The 13,525-nt window shown below is 44.7% G+C and overlaps 1 protein-coding gene across 1 annotated transcript in view; it reads left to right on the forward strand.

The window, feature by feature from the left end:
* NUP210L (nucleoporin 210 like) overlaps positions 1–11,605 on the forward strand; it is a 201,320-nt gene extending 189,715 nt beyond the window's left edge. The window contains exons 40-42 of the mRNA XM_069216017.1: positions 6,417–6,667; positions 10,779–10,983; positions 11,595–11,605. Coding sequence (XP_069072118.1) covers positions 6,417–6,667; positions 10,779–10,983; positions 11,595–11,605 — 467 coding nt within the window. The remainder of the gene's footprint in view (positions 1–6,416; positions 6,668–10,778; positions 10,984–11,594) is intronic.
* The last annotated feature ends 1,920 nt before the right edge of the window (positions 11,606–13,525 follow it).

Raw genomic sequence — 13,525 nt, forward strand, 5'->3', positions numbered from 1 at the left:
TGTAATCCAGATGGGGCAGTTACTCTTGTTACCATCTCCACCAGTATAAATGTGGTACTTGTAATCGTCACATGTGGCTCAAGTAAAAAACTTTCCCAAATCCACAGAACACAGATGGCAGGACACCACGTTCACTTTTTGGATGATCTCCTTTCAGAGTTTTATTTACTTTGGTGCTGGTATTTTGAAGGAGGTGGGACAATGAACCTGGGCTTCCCACTGACCATCTTCTCCACTAAAGCCTACAGTTCTCTCTCACTAAATATCACCTACCTCCCGAGGTCAAAGTCCATGCCACAGAATTGGGAGAGTTCTGACTTCTGGAGGAATATCCTGTGCAAAGTATTGAGTTGTGTTGTGAAATCTGGAATGGCTGCGAGAGATGTTCTAGTCAGTGGGTCCTCCTCATAGTGGACTGTTTGCATGCTGCGAGTGATGGTGTTTCCCACAAGTGGCAGTTGTCCTGACTTTTTAACCAGATTTATTTTTATTGCGTGTTCTTCTATGCATGCCCAATAGTACTGGATGCAGTATCTCCTCCTAGTAATAGTCTCTGGTAATATCACATCGATTTGGTTACCTTACCCCGCATATAACATAATGGTGTAGTCTGGTGGTGTAAAAGACCTGTCCTGATGATGTAAGTGTGATTTGGTGATGGGATGGATTTGATGGTTTGGTAAGCCTGGTCTGGTGAAAGTGGTGTTATCTGATGGAGAGGGCATAGTTTAGTAACCAAATAGGTGTGGTTTTGTGATGTGGCTCAGTGCTGTTGGCGGCCTGGTCTGGTGATGGAAGCAGCATGGTCTGAAGGAATAGCAGGCATAGTCCAGTAATAGAGGAGGCATTTCCAGGTGGTAGTTAAACATGTGGTTTACTTATGAGGTTTGTTCTGATGGAGATGATGTAGGACAGTGTTTGGGGAGACATGGCCTGATGTGTCAGGACCATGTGTTGGAAGTGGCATTGTGTGATGATGGTGGAGCCATGTTTCAGTGATGAATGAACAGCCTTAACATTGTAGGGCTGTAATAGAGGAGACAGAGAAAATGTATGCTGACCGTGAAGGCATGCTGCGTTACTGTGAGATGAGCTCCCCTCAAAGGAAAATGCAAATTCTGGTGATTGAGGACATGTGGCTTGGTGATTGGTTGGCCGGGTTGCTCTGTTGATAATGCAGTTTGTTATGGCGATGGCAGAAGCATGACCTAATTGTGGAGCAAATATGGTCTGAGAACTGAGGATATATGATCTAGTGTTGGAAGATTTGTGCGAAATTTGTGAAGGACATGTGGGTTGACGATGATGATAAAGAGGTTTACTGATGGGAATTATATTGTATGATGATGGAGGAAGAGGCGTTTAGTATTGAGATCAATGTATGTTAATTGGGTAGGTGTGGTGAAATTTGAGAAGATAGATTAAGGGATTAGGAAGTGTGGTTTTGTGGATCGGTGAGGTGCAGTCTACTTACAGGAGAGGAGAGGAAAGGCCCATTGATGATAGAAGCATGGTATGGGACAGGAGAGGAGTGGATTGTAATACTGATACATTATCTAGTTATAGGGAGGTATGGTTCTGTGCTAGCAGGGGAGGGCTGGTGATGGCTCGGAAGTGGTCTCTGAAATTTGGAAGGATAATCAAAGGGTGGTACAGGACCCTTTAGTTGTTAAGTGGAGTGTTGCTTGGTTATGGAAACAGTGTGATTCAGTGATGAAAGGAGTATGCTGATCGAGGAAATGTGATTGGAACTGGAAGGGAAATTTAGACAGACACCGTGCCGAACAGGTGTGGTCTAGTGATGCTAGGGTTGGAGGGTGGTGATGGAGTGAAGATACTACATACAAAGAAGTGTGGTCCAGTGCTATGACATTCAGTGATTGAAGAATTCCTTCTAAATAAAAGATTTGACTTTCACCACTTTCGATGTGTGATCTCAAGGCAGCTCTCACTCATTACCGTAGCCATAAGGGTGATTAGAACAGAGAATCCATTGCATAATTTTCATGCTGTACAGAAATATGACTCTTTAGCTGTGACACAATGTTGTCACCTAACTGTTGTCACCCTCCCCCACAATACCCATCCAGATTTCCATTTCACTTGCACTTCCCTTCCTTGCATTTAGGAATCAAATCAATGGAACTAGATATTTGTTGTCTCACATCATCAGATAAAGATTATTTGAGCATGGTTTGCCAGGTTACATTGCATAGTTGAAATAACAACCTAATCGGACTCGAGGAAACCAATAAGATCCTTGTTAGACCATTGGTAGGTATTGCTCCGGAGAAAGACTCACATCTTCCATTGCCAAAATGTTATAGGTACCTTTCAGAAGCAGTCCCCAATGCAGAACATGGGTCATCATTATGACCTAGACGGTAAATCCCGCCTACCGCCACGGCAACAGCCTCCAAAAGACTCTTGCCGTGGCTACCTACTGTCCACCATATTATGACAGGCTGGCGGAATTCCGGCTACAGTCATGGCGGCGGGCGGCGGTACGGTGGCGCTGCTGCCAACAGCAGCGCCACACCAGTAGAACGCCGCCGACCATTTCATGACACATGATATGGCCTGGCGGTGTTCTGCTGGCGAACGCTGCTGTTGGCAGCAGCGCCGCATCCCGTCTCCTGCCGGAGGACCCCCTGCAAGCAGGTAAGTCGGGTTCTCCGATAGGGGAGAGGGGTGTTGTGTGTGTGTGTGGGGGGTGTGTGACTGTTTTTGTATGTGTGCACGTGGGTGTGAGGCGTGTGGAATGTGTGTGTGTGCAGGAATGGATGTGAGTGTATGTCGTGTGGTGTGAATGCGTGTGTGCTTGTATGTCAGTGTGTGTTGCTGTGTGTGTGTATGAATGCATGCATACGTGGGTGAATGTGGGTATGCGTGTTTGTATCAGTGTGTATGTCTGTGCGTGTAGGTGTGTGTATGTCAGGGGGTTGGGAGTGGAAGGGGGAGGGTGTGGAGGACTCTGGGAAAGGGGATGTGGGTGTGGAAGACCCCTAACGGTGTCAGGGAAGAAATTCCCTGGCACTGATAGTGCCTGTCGACATGGTTTTCGTGGTGGTAAGATTGCCACGAAAACCATGGCGGTAGGCGGGGTCATAATCCCGAGGGTGGGATTGTGACGGCCGCCAGGCTGGAGACTGAAGTCTCCAGCCTGGCGGCTGTTACCGCCCTGGCGGACAGAGTGGTACATTGGCGCTTTGGCTTGAGACAAACCGCCAATGTCATATTTTGGGGAAAAGTACCGCCAGCCTGTTGGCAGTCCCTTCCTCCAAAATAACGCCGCCTGCCAGGGTCGTAATGAGGGCCATAGTGTCTTACAGGTATTGAAGTTACCTCCTTACAGGCAGTGTGTGCTGACCCTCACAAACCTCATGCGCCTGTAACTTTGCTTTGCAGTGTTCATTATGAAACAGTTGTGGCTACTTGGGTCCTCTCTACTTTACCCCTCCATCAGTTTTTCCTCATTTCATTCAGTACATTTAAGTCATCTGCCTGGCAAAACAACATCTATGAGGCTTGCAGCTTCAATTTCCCCAGTTCTTCTGGAGTTAAGGTCCAACCCTAGAAGCTCTGGTTTTTGTCTCTTATGCAAAACATCACTGACTTCAGTCTCAGATCAGTGAGTCCTAGTTATTCTGACTGAGAGGTACCAGGTGGAATTGGAGGGCTTTCCCACTGATTCTGTATTACTATTGACTCCCTGACCCCTGATGCGTGCAAGCTGGGGGTCCTTTGTGGCATGCATTGCACATCTGCTGGTCAAAAAAGTTTAGCTTGAGTTCAGTTCCAGGGATCTGGGGCCTAATAGAGATTGGATTCATTACCCTGGTCTCTGCTGTGGCATACCTGTATCTTGGTGTGCCAGGTGCAGGTCAGTGCACTCTATCACAATTAATGCTCTGTCCCTAACGCAGGCATTGGAACATCACATTAGTGAAAAAGCTAATTTGCTGTCTGCCAGCACCATGTCCTGGTTATGGAACGTGGTACATGATATGCTAGCTTGTGTTGCCCGTTCAGGAAACAGCTTCTATCACCTTGACACAGCATTGCATTGGAACTGTATTTCCAGTGTGGTATGGTTTATTATATAAATGGTGCACTGACCCAAGGGTGGCAGAGGCATTCCGGCCACGGCCATCCTGGGATGCACATCGTGTGACATGCAGCTTGGCTGGCGCTGATCTGCCAGCTCCCTGGGCGGATTGCGATCAACAACATAGGCTGAATCCTAACACTCTTTCCAGGTATGGGGCCAGGCCTAATCCCTTAGACTGAGCCAGGCAGAGGGTTACAACCGCTGTGCTCTCAGAGTAGACATAGAGTTAGGTAGCAGCCTCTAGTACATCTAGAACCACATACGTCATGGTTGGATTGTCCATCTTTTTACCATGTTATTAATGCTGATTACCTTGCTTTGTTTCATCTGCATAATTATTGCAGCTCACTCTTTATATGCCAGATTGCAATTGTTTCAGTAAATATATTGAAATCTTACTTAGCATCTTTTTGGCTATCCTTGGCATGCATGAGTAATAGTACAAAAGGGGTATGATCTATTTCCACTACTTCCCTGTGGAGTCAGAGTGTCATGTTCAGGTTGCCATAATCACTTTTCACCCTGGTGGGTTTGGAGGCTTGGGTAAGGCATTGTGAGCTAACCAGGAGCTAGGAAGGCAGTTACTAACTGCATGGACATGCTCAGTCTCTCACACTTTGTTGTTCTGCTTTCCACAACATGCAATCCTATTATCAAAGTAGGAACCGCATAACAGTTGCACGCTTCTTCATAGTGGCCTCCTGTACCAACACTGAACTGGTGCAGGGTGAGCTCATACGTTTTGATTTTTTTGTGTGGAGAGGTTAATGTGAAAAGTAAAGGGCCATGGGGAAAGTATTTATATTGTAATAAGGCAAGGGGTGATTGATAACTTTAATTGGACCTGTCTTATACAAAGTTAAAACCTGTAAAGTAATGAGGAATCTGGCAACAATTGAGGCTCCTTCTGTCATCTATTAAGGTACCCCCCTCACTTCCTTGCGTTGGTGATTATAATCCTGACACGTGACAAACTGTACCTAGTTGTATTAATCTTTCAGTGTCATGTAACAGAATCTGGGCCAAACCACTCAATCTTTTAGAAACAGTTCTGTTACGTGAGTGACCCTCATCCACACTCACTGGCCTTTTACAGGTGATTCTGGCAGGTGACTGACTTTTCCTCAGTCCTACTCGCCTGCTGTATTAATACTATCATGTGATACACTCCACTCCAATACTGCTGACCTTTCAGATGGAATCTTAGTAGGGGAATATCTGTGCCATTTGCCCCATATCATGTTCAGAATTTCTGCAACCTTAAAAGAGACACAGTTACTGACAAATTAGTTTACTCACCACTTGGTTCAAATAAGGAGGCTAAACCTCAATAAATCTTGCTTGCCACTAGAGTCAATGAGGCAAGATTTTGAGGTCTGATCTGCTGTAGTATAGAACTTTTTCTACAGCAGGTGTAGAATGGTTTCACAAGGGCAGTTCTTGGTCCTTCACTTTTCTGCCCTCCTGTGACCTTCATGGAAAACCCAGAACATTTGTTCACAGTTCTACTACTTGAAAATACCATTCACATACAAATAACCCTACCAAACATTTTGTACATACCTGCAAGTTATGAGAATTATGGGCCCTCCATGTCAGGCAGGGGAGGGGATTCCTTGCAGTTTTCAGGATGCAAAGTGAAGTACTTGCCTCATTTCCTATTGTTTATATGATAAATCCTGGCTGAGGGCAGCTGGCAGCCCTTTGTTTATGCTGCAGTGTCTGTATCTTTTTCATCGACTAGCTCATCAGCTACAAAGAGGGGGGTGTTCATGGGCTAAATGGGGCTCATTTCACACCCTTGTGATGCCATTGATGGTCCAAGAGAGATTGGTGATTTCTGCTACCCTTAAACCTTTGAAGGATTGACATCCAAGTCTGGTGGTTAGAAAAATCCATAACCTGTTTAAAAAAACGATTAAAGGCACGTCTCATCTGCATGGTGATGCCATAATCCCTTTTACCCATGCATCTGCCATCATGGTCTAGCTGTACCATCTCCTTGTTGCAATCAGGACAAGGACTGTGATCAACCTCAGCAAGGTCAAGCAGTGCAGCGCAATAACATTCATACTAATTATTGTCTATACGCTTGCATAAAAACAAGTTGAATGCACAGCATTATATTTTGTGAAATTAAAATAAAGAAAATATATGTTCAAAACTATATTTACAATTAAAACTAGTGATTTTGTAAATCTGCAAAACATGAATATATCAAGAACTTAAACTGTGGAAAGGACGTAGGATTGTATCCAGCTATACCTGCTTGCCATGCTTTAGGTATGTGGTTATTTTTTTTCAGGCATTTACATGTGTGTGATTAAAACACACGAACAGACTGATGATGTGCTCCTGGATCTGAGCACAGCTGACACGTTGGTGTCTTTGAAGGCTTCTCTTGTCAGTTGTCGAGGTGTGCCAGAGATTCAGAGGCTTCAGGTCCCTTTCTTTCCAGCCTTCTACAACAACCAGTCTGAGCTGGTGTTCAGCAGCATGCACCCCACCAATGAGATCAGGATTATGGGGATCAGCACAGTCCTGTTGGAAATAGAGGTAGGTATTGTGTCATGTCAGTCTGTGTGCATTGTGTTTATTACTTTTTGCTTATCTTTGTCTCTCACTTCACATGCAGGATGGTGGTGGGGGGCAGGGCGTAAGGAAAAGTATGGACTCTGCTGCTTTCAACTCATCAGGCCAATCAGAGGAGCTTGGTAGTGATGACCCGGAGTTCCAAATTGGGGCTCTGAATAGACAGCATTCCATGGTGTGCAGTACTGAGCTTCTCAGGATTCCAGGCGGGAGGGCTCAGTGCGTCAGGATCTGCCAGGGTAAGGGTAAACAATGAGGGTTTGTAAGGGTCCCAGGATTGAGCTCTAACTCTTGTGAGTCCCAGGGTGAGGCTTTGCTGGTATGATTTTGTCAGAGTTCAAGAATGTTGCTAAGAATTGTCAGAATCTTTCAGTGGAGATTTGTTAAGGTTCCTAGATGTGAGCATTTGGGATCAAACTTTTTGGCCCTTTGCTTGGCAGGCTTCTGGAATGCAACTTTAATTCAGTAGCATCCCAGAATGGAAATTCAAAGTCACCTTCAAGGTCATGCCTTCCACTGTGAGGGTCCTATAGCCCTGGTGTGAATGTATGAATAGATTTGGATTTTTAATCACAAGCAGCCACTCAGAAAGGGTGTCCAAGCTCTAAAAACAGGCAGCAAATACAGACACCTAATCTACAGCAATCTGAAGAGCCAAGTTTTGATGCCCTTTCGAAACCGAATGTAGTTGGTTTCAGAGTGCAGATGGAAGAGGGAGGATGTTCCACAGCTTAGGAGCAAGATTTGAAAAGAATCTACCTCTGTGTCTACTGTGTGCAAAACGAGTAATATGAATACATGAGGTACTAGAGGAACGAAGATGTGAGCAGGCACGTGTGGTGTTATTCTAAACTGAAAAAACCCTGTGCCTGTTTTACAGAAAGCTCTGTGACATAAACATTAAACCTTAAAATGTATTTGTCATTGCACAGGAAGCCAGTGCAGGTTCCTTTAATGGAGAGGGATCACTCAGAAAAATTAGATTCAGGAGCAATAGCTGCACAATAATGGATTTGCTGAAAGTGAGATACAGCTTTCTTGGCAAGCCAAAGAAAGACACCGTAGTCAGTGCAATCTAAAATGAGAACCTGCACCACAGTATGCTGGGAATCACTGGGCAAAAGTGACAAGAGCTTGCGCAGCATACGTAGGCAATAGAAGCAGCTAGAACTGAGTAGAGAAAGTGACAACAATGACAACTCTCACATTCCTATCTGAATAAAATGGTACAGGAGGTTTATCCAATTCAATTGGCCACCAAGAAGAAGACCAGATCAAAGAAGGCCCACCAAATAATGACTGTTTTATCTCCATACGCTTCAGTGAGTAACTTTTCTTTGGGGGATAACTCACAACAAACAGGCCTTGGAATTATCCACAGAAGCAATGATTTGATCAGCAAAGACAACAGTCTTAGTATTGTCAGCATGGGATATAAAATATCTACGAATGACATCAGCCAGTGATTCATGATGACTGCTTGAGAGTTAGTGGAAGGAAAGGAGGACAACCATTCCAAGGCATGGTCACAACTCCCAGGATGGAGACAGTGTGGCATTTTGAGCTTTGCATATTCCACAGGGAAAGCTGTGATGTTTTTAGTGCACCAGCATAGACTCTTCTTTTGAGAAGTTGTTTAATTTCTGGCTTCACCGCTAAGCTGTTCAGAGGCGCTGGGAAAAAGTCTGTTGCTCTGAGGTTGTGGGTCATCAAGAGAGGAGCACGCTGCTGTTCTGGCTCCCTCTGTAGATCTCCGCTGTTTTAAATGTGTTAGAGTGACCTAGTACAGCTCTACAATTTTCAGGCTTGTGGATACAGAACTACTATGAAATTATGCTTGATGGCTTAGGTTACCATTGCAGCAAGGTAGGGGCATAAAGATGTTTTAAACTGTATTATATTCTGTGGTTTAACTGTGTTGAATTTGTAACGTCAGAGTGCCCAATGTTTAAGCCTGGTAACCAAGGAGCTGCATTCGTCCATTAACTATGGTACAGTCTCTAGAGTTCAAACAAGCGGATTCCACACTGGAGTAACAGAGAACTCACCTATAGGAATGGACACTCTACAACCATAAATGTTTTTGCCTCTGAAGAGTCTTCGTAAATGCAGCAGGGAGTAACCCATAGGAATGGTTATTATACACCAGTCCACAATAAACTGACAGAGAAGCAACTGGTGTACCAAAATTCTTACTATACGCCTGAGGAGTCCACATAATTACAGCATGGGGCAACTCGTAGGAATGGACATAACTTAACCAGTATTGGTATCTGCTATAAGGAGTCTTCATGGTTGCAGCATTGAGCCACCCACAGGAATAAGAATTGTACAAACATCCATGGTATATGCTCTGCTGGTTCATTCAGGAGTTACCAGGAGCAACACATAGTAATAATAATTATACCACCAGTCTTGGTATTTGCTTGGAGTCGTTTATGCAGGAGTACCAGGGAGCACCCTGCAAGAATTAGCATTACACAACCAACCATAGTATAAGTTCTGAAAGGGCCACCCTGGAGTGGCTGAGCAGCAATAGCAATGGATATCATGCTAGCAGCCCTTAGTAATGATGGCAGATATAACCTCTGAGGGGTCCACCCTGATACAGTAGAGGATCAACCTTTATGCATCCAGTCTTAGTATATGCCTGAGTAGTCCATGCAGGAGCCAAACAGGGGTAGCCATTATTCAGAGTGATGTTGTGTAAGCTTGCAGTTTACAGACAGGAGCATCAAAAGAGCAACCCACACAAATGTATGTTTTACAACCAGCCTGGGTACACGCTCCAAAGAGATCACAGAGGAGCACGTAAGTTCACCCCCTTACGAGTGGATGATCTTACAGCCAGTGTGAGGATGGTATGGAAAATAGTAGTTACATTAGAAACATGAAAATGGGGTGACAAGAGGGGATAGGGAGAACTGGTCGTATTCCATTCCAGGTCCCAGAACGGCCAAACATGGAAGGCACCGTTCAGCTCGCCACCCTTTACCTTGATGCTCAGAGTTGACACCTAGCAGGGTAGTTTATATGGAGATAGGTCAAATGGGAGGAACCAGGGTTGAAGAATGTGTTGAAGGGCCTGCAAGTCCACACTCCAAGCGAATACCGATCACAATAGAGTAATGCAGTTTAAATTAAACATAGCCAAATGGCACTTACTAAAAACAGATAATGGGCACTGGATTGCCAGCATCTGGGTGGCAGTCACAGCCATTTATTTGATTGTCACAGGCCAGCCACCAGGGCCTGGGAACCAGTTCATGATGCCTCCAAAAAGTAATTGTGGCTGCTCGACTCTGGCAGACTTTGAGCACTGAACATCTTAGTTTTGTTATCAATAACCAAAAACAGAGGTTCAAGGGTAGTGTGATATCTACATTTTACAAAGATAACTGATGGTTCATGCCCACTAAGAATTAGGACCCTAATTCTGTAGTTCAAGTCAGTTACAGATCTGGCAGGTATAGACATATGCATTCTTGGAGTGTTCATGGGTGTGAATGTCCTCTTGACCCAGATCTGTTTACTGTGTTATTGCTTATCAAGGCTTTGTAAAATCGACCAAAATTTCCCTGAACATCTTATGAATCCTGTGCATGAAGGGGGCTTGTGGCAGGGGAGGGCAGGTTATATTGCATCACTGACCTTTAGAATGAGGGGTTTGATTAGAAGCTGATAAGTGTATATTATTCTTGTATGACATTTCTACTATTGTATCTGATAAATTGATTGAAAGAATTACCTACTTTGAATTGAAGTGAGAGACCTAAAGACACCCAGATTTCCTGCTGCTCTCAGGTCAACTCATTTGAATGTTGGGTTTGTCTTCTTTTGCTCAACTGGGGTCTTAGATGGAATTTGTTCCTTTGAGCTTGTCTATCTCGACAGGCGGCATGGGTGAAGATCTGATTCATTCGTTGGAACATTAGTTGTCATAATGCAAACAATGTCTGTGAAGTATTTACAGTGTACTCCTACAAAACCGGAATAGGGTGGGATTTGCATGTGATCTGTTCAAAAGCCAGAGGAATGTGTGTCCCAAAATTACTCTTTCTTCTTGTCCTGCTAGGTAATGTATGACTCTCCGGGATTACTTGTGTCCAGCCAGATACCCTCAAATACTATTACTGGCATGGTGGTCTACTTGGTTGAAGCAGTGAATCTCAGCTCAATCCTCTGGTCCCAAGTTCCAGTCTTTATTAACATCTCATGTGCCTTGACGGGCCAGCTGGTGCAGCTGGAGGTGAAGGCTGTGAAGGAGTCTGATATAAATGGTAAGCCTAATATTGTCTATGTAGCCTTGTGTAGTCTCAGTTCTCAGTCACATTATGAGAAAGATTCTCTCTGGGACATGGCATCAACTTTTTCATTTCAGATATTATATATTATGTCTCCAAAATAAACAACAGAACTGTGTGGTATAATAAATTATTACTGAAAGTGTACATATTGTGCAGCAATATCTATTTAAGGACAATTTTCGTTCACAACTCTAAACATCTTTGGCCGTTCTGCTGTGCTTCACATGTTAGCATGGGGGAAGTACATGTATGTGCAGAGCTGCTGTAGTATGTAAACCTTATACTAATATTGACCATGTGTACAACACACTCTTAATCATAATGGTGGCTTCTGCCCATCTCTGCACTGAGTTGAGCTGTCAGGACTCAAAGCTTCAGCACTTAGGTTACACATGGTGTCTTCTAACTTGTAGACGTGTGCTGCTTACTGTTGCTCACTGTGTCCTGTCATTGAGTGCCCCCATCAGTTCCCTCACCATCAAAGCAACCCTTAATTGTGAATATTGTTCCTTTACAAATTTACAATATCAACATGCCCAATATATAACTTGATGCCATGAGCTAAATCTTTATAAACGTTACAGCTATGCAGTAATGCCCCCAGGTAATTTAGAAGCTCTTGCAATATGATCCAAGTTTATATGATGAACCTTCCTGGACAAATCTCTTCTATCAATATATACTTTAAATGTTCCTTTTGTTTAGTCATAAGTTCAATCTTTTTTTTGTAACTCTAAAACACTTAATTTAACAAAATTACTAATGTGTTGAACAAATTAGAAATAAACTGCAAGAAAGCTAGGACACAGGCTCAACACAGAAAGCAAGCAAAAATGTTGGAAATTTCAGCATTACTGGCATTGCTTTGGGTTGTCACCTCCAGAGCTTGGCGGACAATACTTAGGAAGGACCTTAGTGCCTGACATTTGCACAAATCACAAAGGGCCTCATTACGACCCTGGCGGTCATAGACCGCCAGGGTGGAGGCCGGAGGTAGCACCGCCAACAGGCTGGCGGTGCTACATCAGGTATTCCGCAGCGGTCGCCCAGCCGGGTCCGGCGGTTTCCAGCCGGATTTCCCCCGGCTGGGGGAATCCTCCATGGCGGCGCTGCATGCAGCGCCGCCATGGAGATTCCGACCCCCTTCCCGCCAGCCTGTTCCTGGCGGTTTACACCACCAGGAAGAGGCTGGCGGGAACGGGTGTCGTGGGGCCCCCTGGGGCCCCTGCACTGCCCATGACACTGGCATGGGCAGTGCAGGGGCCCCCTAACAGGGCCCCATTAAGATTTTCAGTGTCTGCTTGGCAGACACTGAAAATCGCGACGGGTGCAACTGCACCCGTCGCACCCCAGCAAATCCGCCGGCTCCATTCGGAGCCGGCTTCATCTTTGCTGGGGCTTTCCCGCTGGGCCGGCGGGCGATCTTTTGAAGCTCGCCCGCCGGCCCAGCGGGAAAGTTAGAATGGTCCCCGCGGTCATTTGACCGCGGGGCAGTGTTTGGGCGGTTTCCGCCCGGCGGGCTGTGCCCGCCGGGGTCGGAATGACCCCCAAAGTCTGCTGTGTTTGCTGTAGATTTTATGACAAGGCAGTGGGGTGGTACAGTGTGCTAAATCCCTTATTTACTGACTACAGGCAGCAGCAATAGGAAGTTAAGACATAAAGGCGTTATGATGTCATGGAGACTATAAAGTAGCTCATCCCATCTGGCAACAGATCAGTATCCGCCTTTATCTCTCCATCAATAGTCTCTACCATTTTCAGTTTTACTTATTCTTATAGTAATTTAATAATTATTGCTTCATCATAACATATCTTCATAAATGACTTTTTCACACTAGTTCAGATCCTCCATTCTATTTCATGGCCTGTGGACTTTATGGCCAAGCTCCTCTCTTCCACAAATTGCTTTTCTCTCAGTTGATTTGTTCATCCGCTCACTAATGCCGCTTTTTTTTCTCCATCCGCCTAACAAATTACATTTCCATGTTTTTTTCTTCCCACGGCTAGTTTGCTTCTCTTTTGTCCAGAAAGCTTGCTCCTTCTTGCTTTTCACTCCTGTGGGCTCTTGACACCGGTACTGCTTCTAATGCCAGGCCTCCTTGAGGCTCGTCTTAATCTCCCCTGAGTGAGCGTCAGAAGCCTTCGCTCAACTTTGCCTGCCCCATCTCGGCCTCCATATGGCAGCCTTTTCAGCACACTTATCATGCGGCAGCCATTTTGTGTGCCTTGTCTTCTTGGTAACAACTACAGCTACGGCAGATTAGTATCACCAGCGCCTCGTTGTCTGCTTAATTAGTTATACTTCGTGCATTTTGAGCATATTTCTGCCACTTTTTTGCATTTTACTTAAGGTGAGCTTATATTCCACACCTTACATTGGCCATATCAAAAATAAATATACGAAGATTTTACAGTTGGCTAATAATTTCAATGCTGGTCTTTTTTTTGTAAAGAAAATTATGAGAAAAATAATGATGACTCAACCAAAGAGGGTTCTTCCCCACTTCTCTTTCTA

Source organism: Pleurodeles waltl, chromosome 12 (assembly GCF_031143425.1).
Source record: "Pleurodeles waltl isolate 20211129_DDA chromosome 12, aPleWal1.hap1.20221129, whole genome shotgun sequence".
NCBI classification, from domain to species: Eukaryota; Metazoa; Chordata; class Amphibia; order Caudata; family Salamandridae; genus Pleurodeles; species Pleurodeles waltl.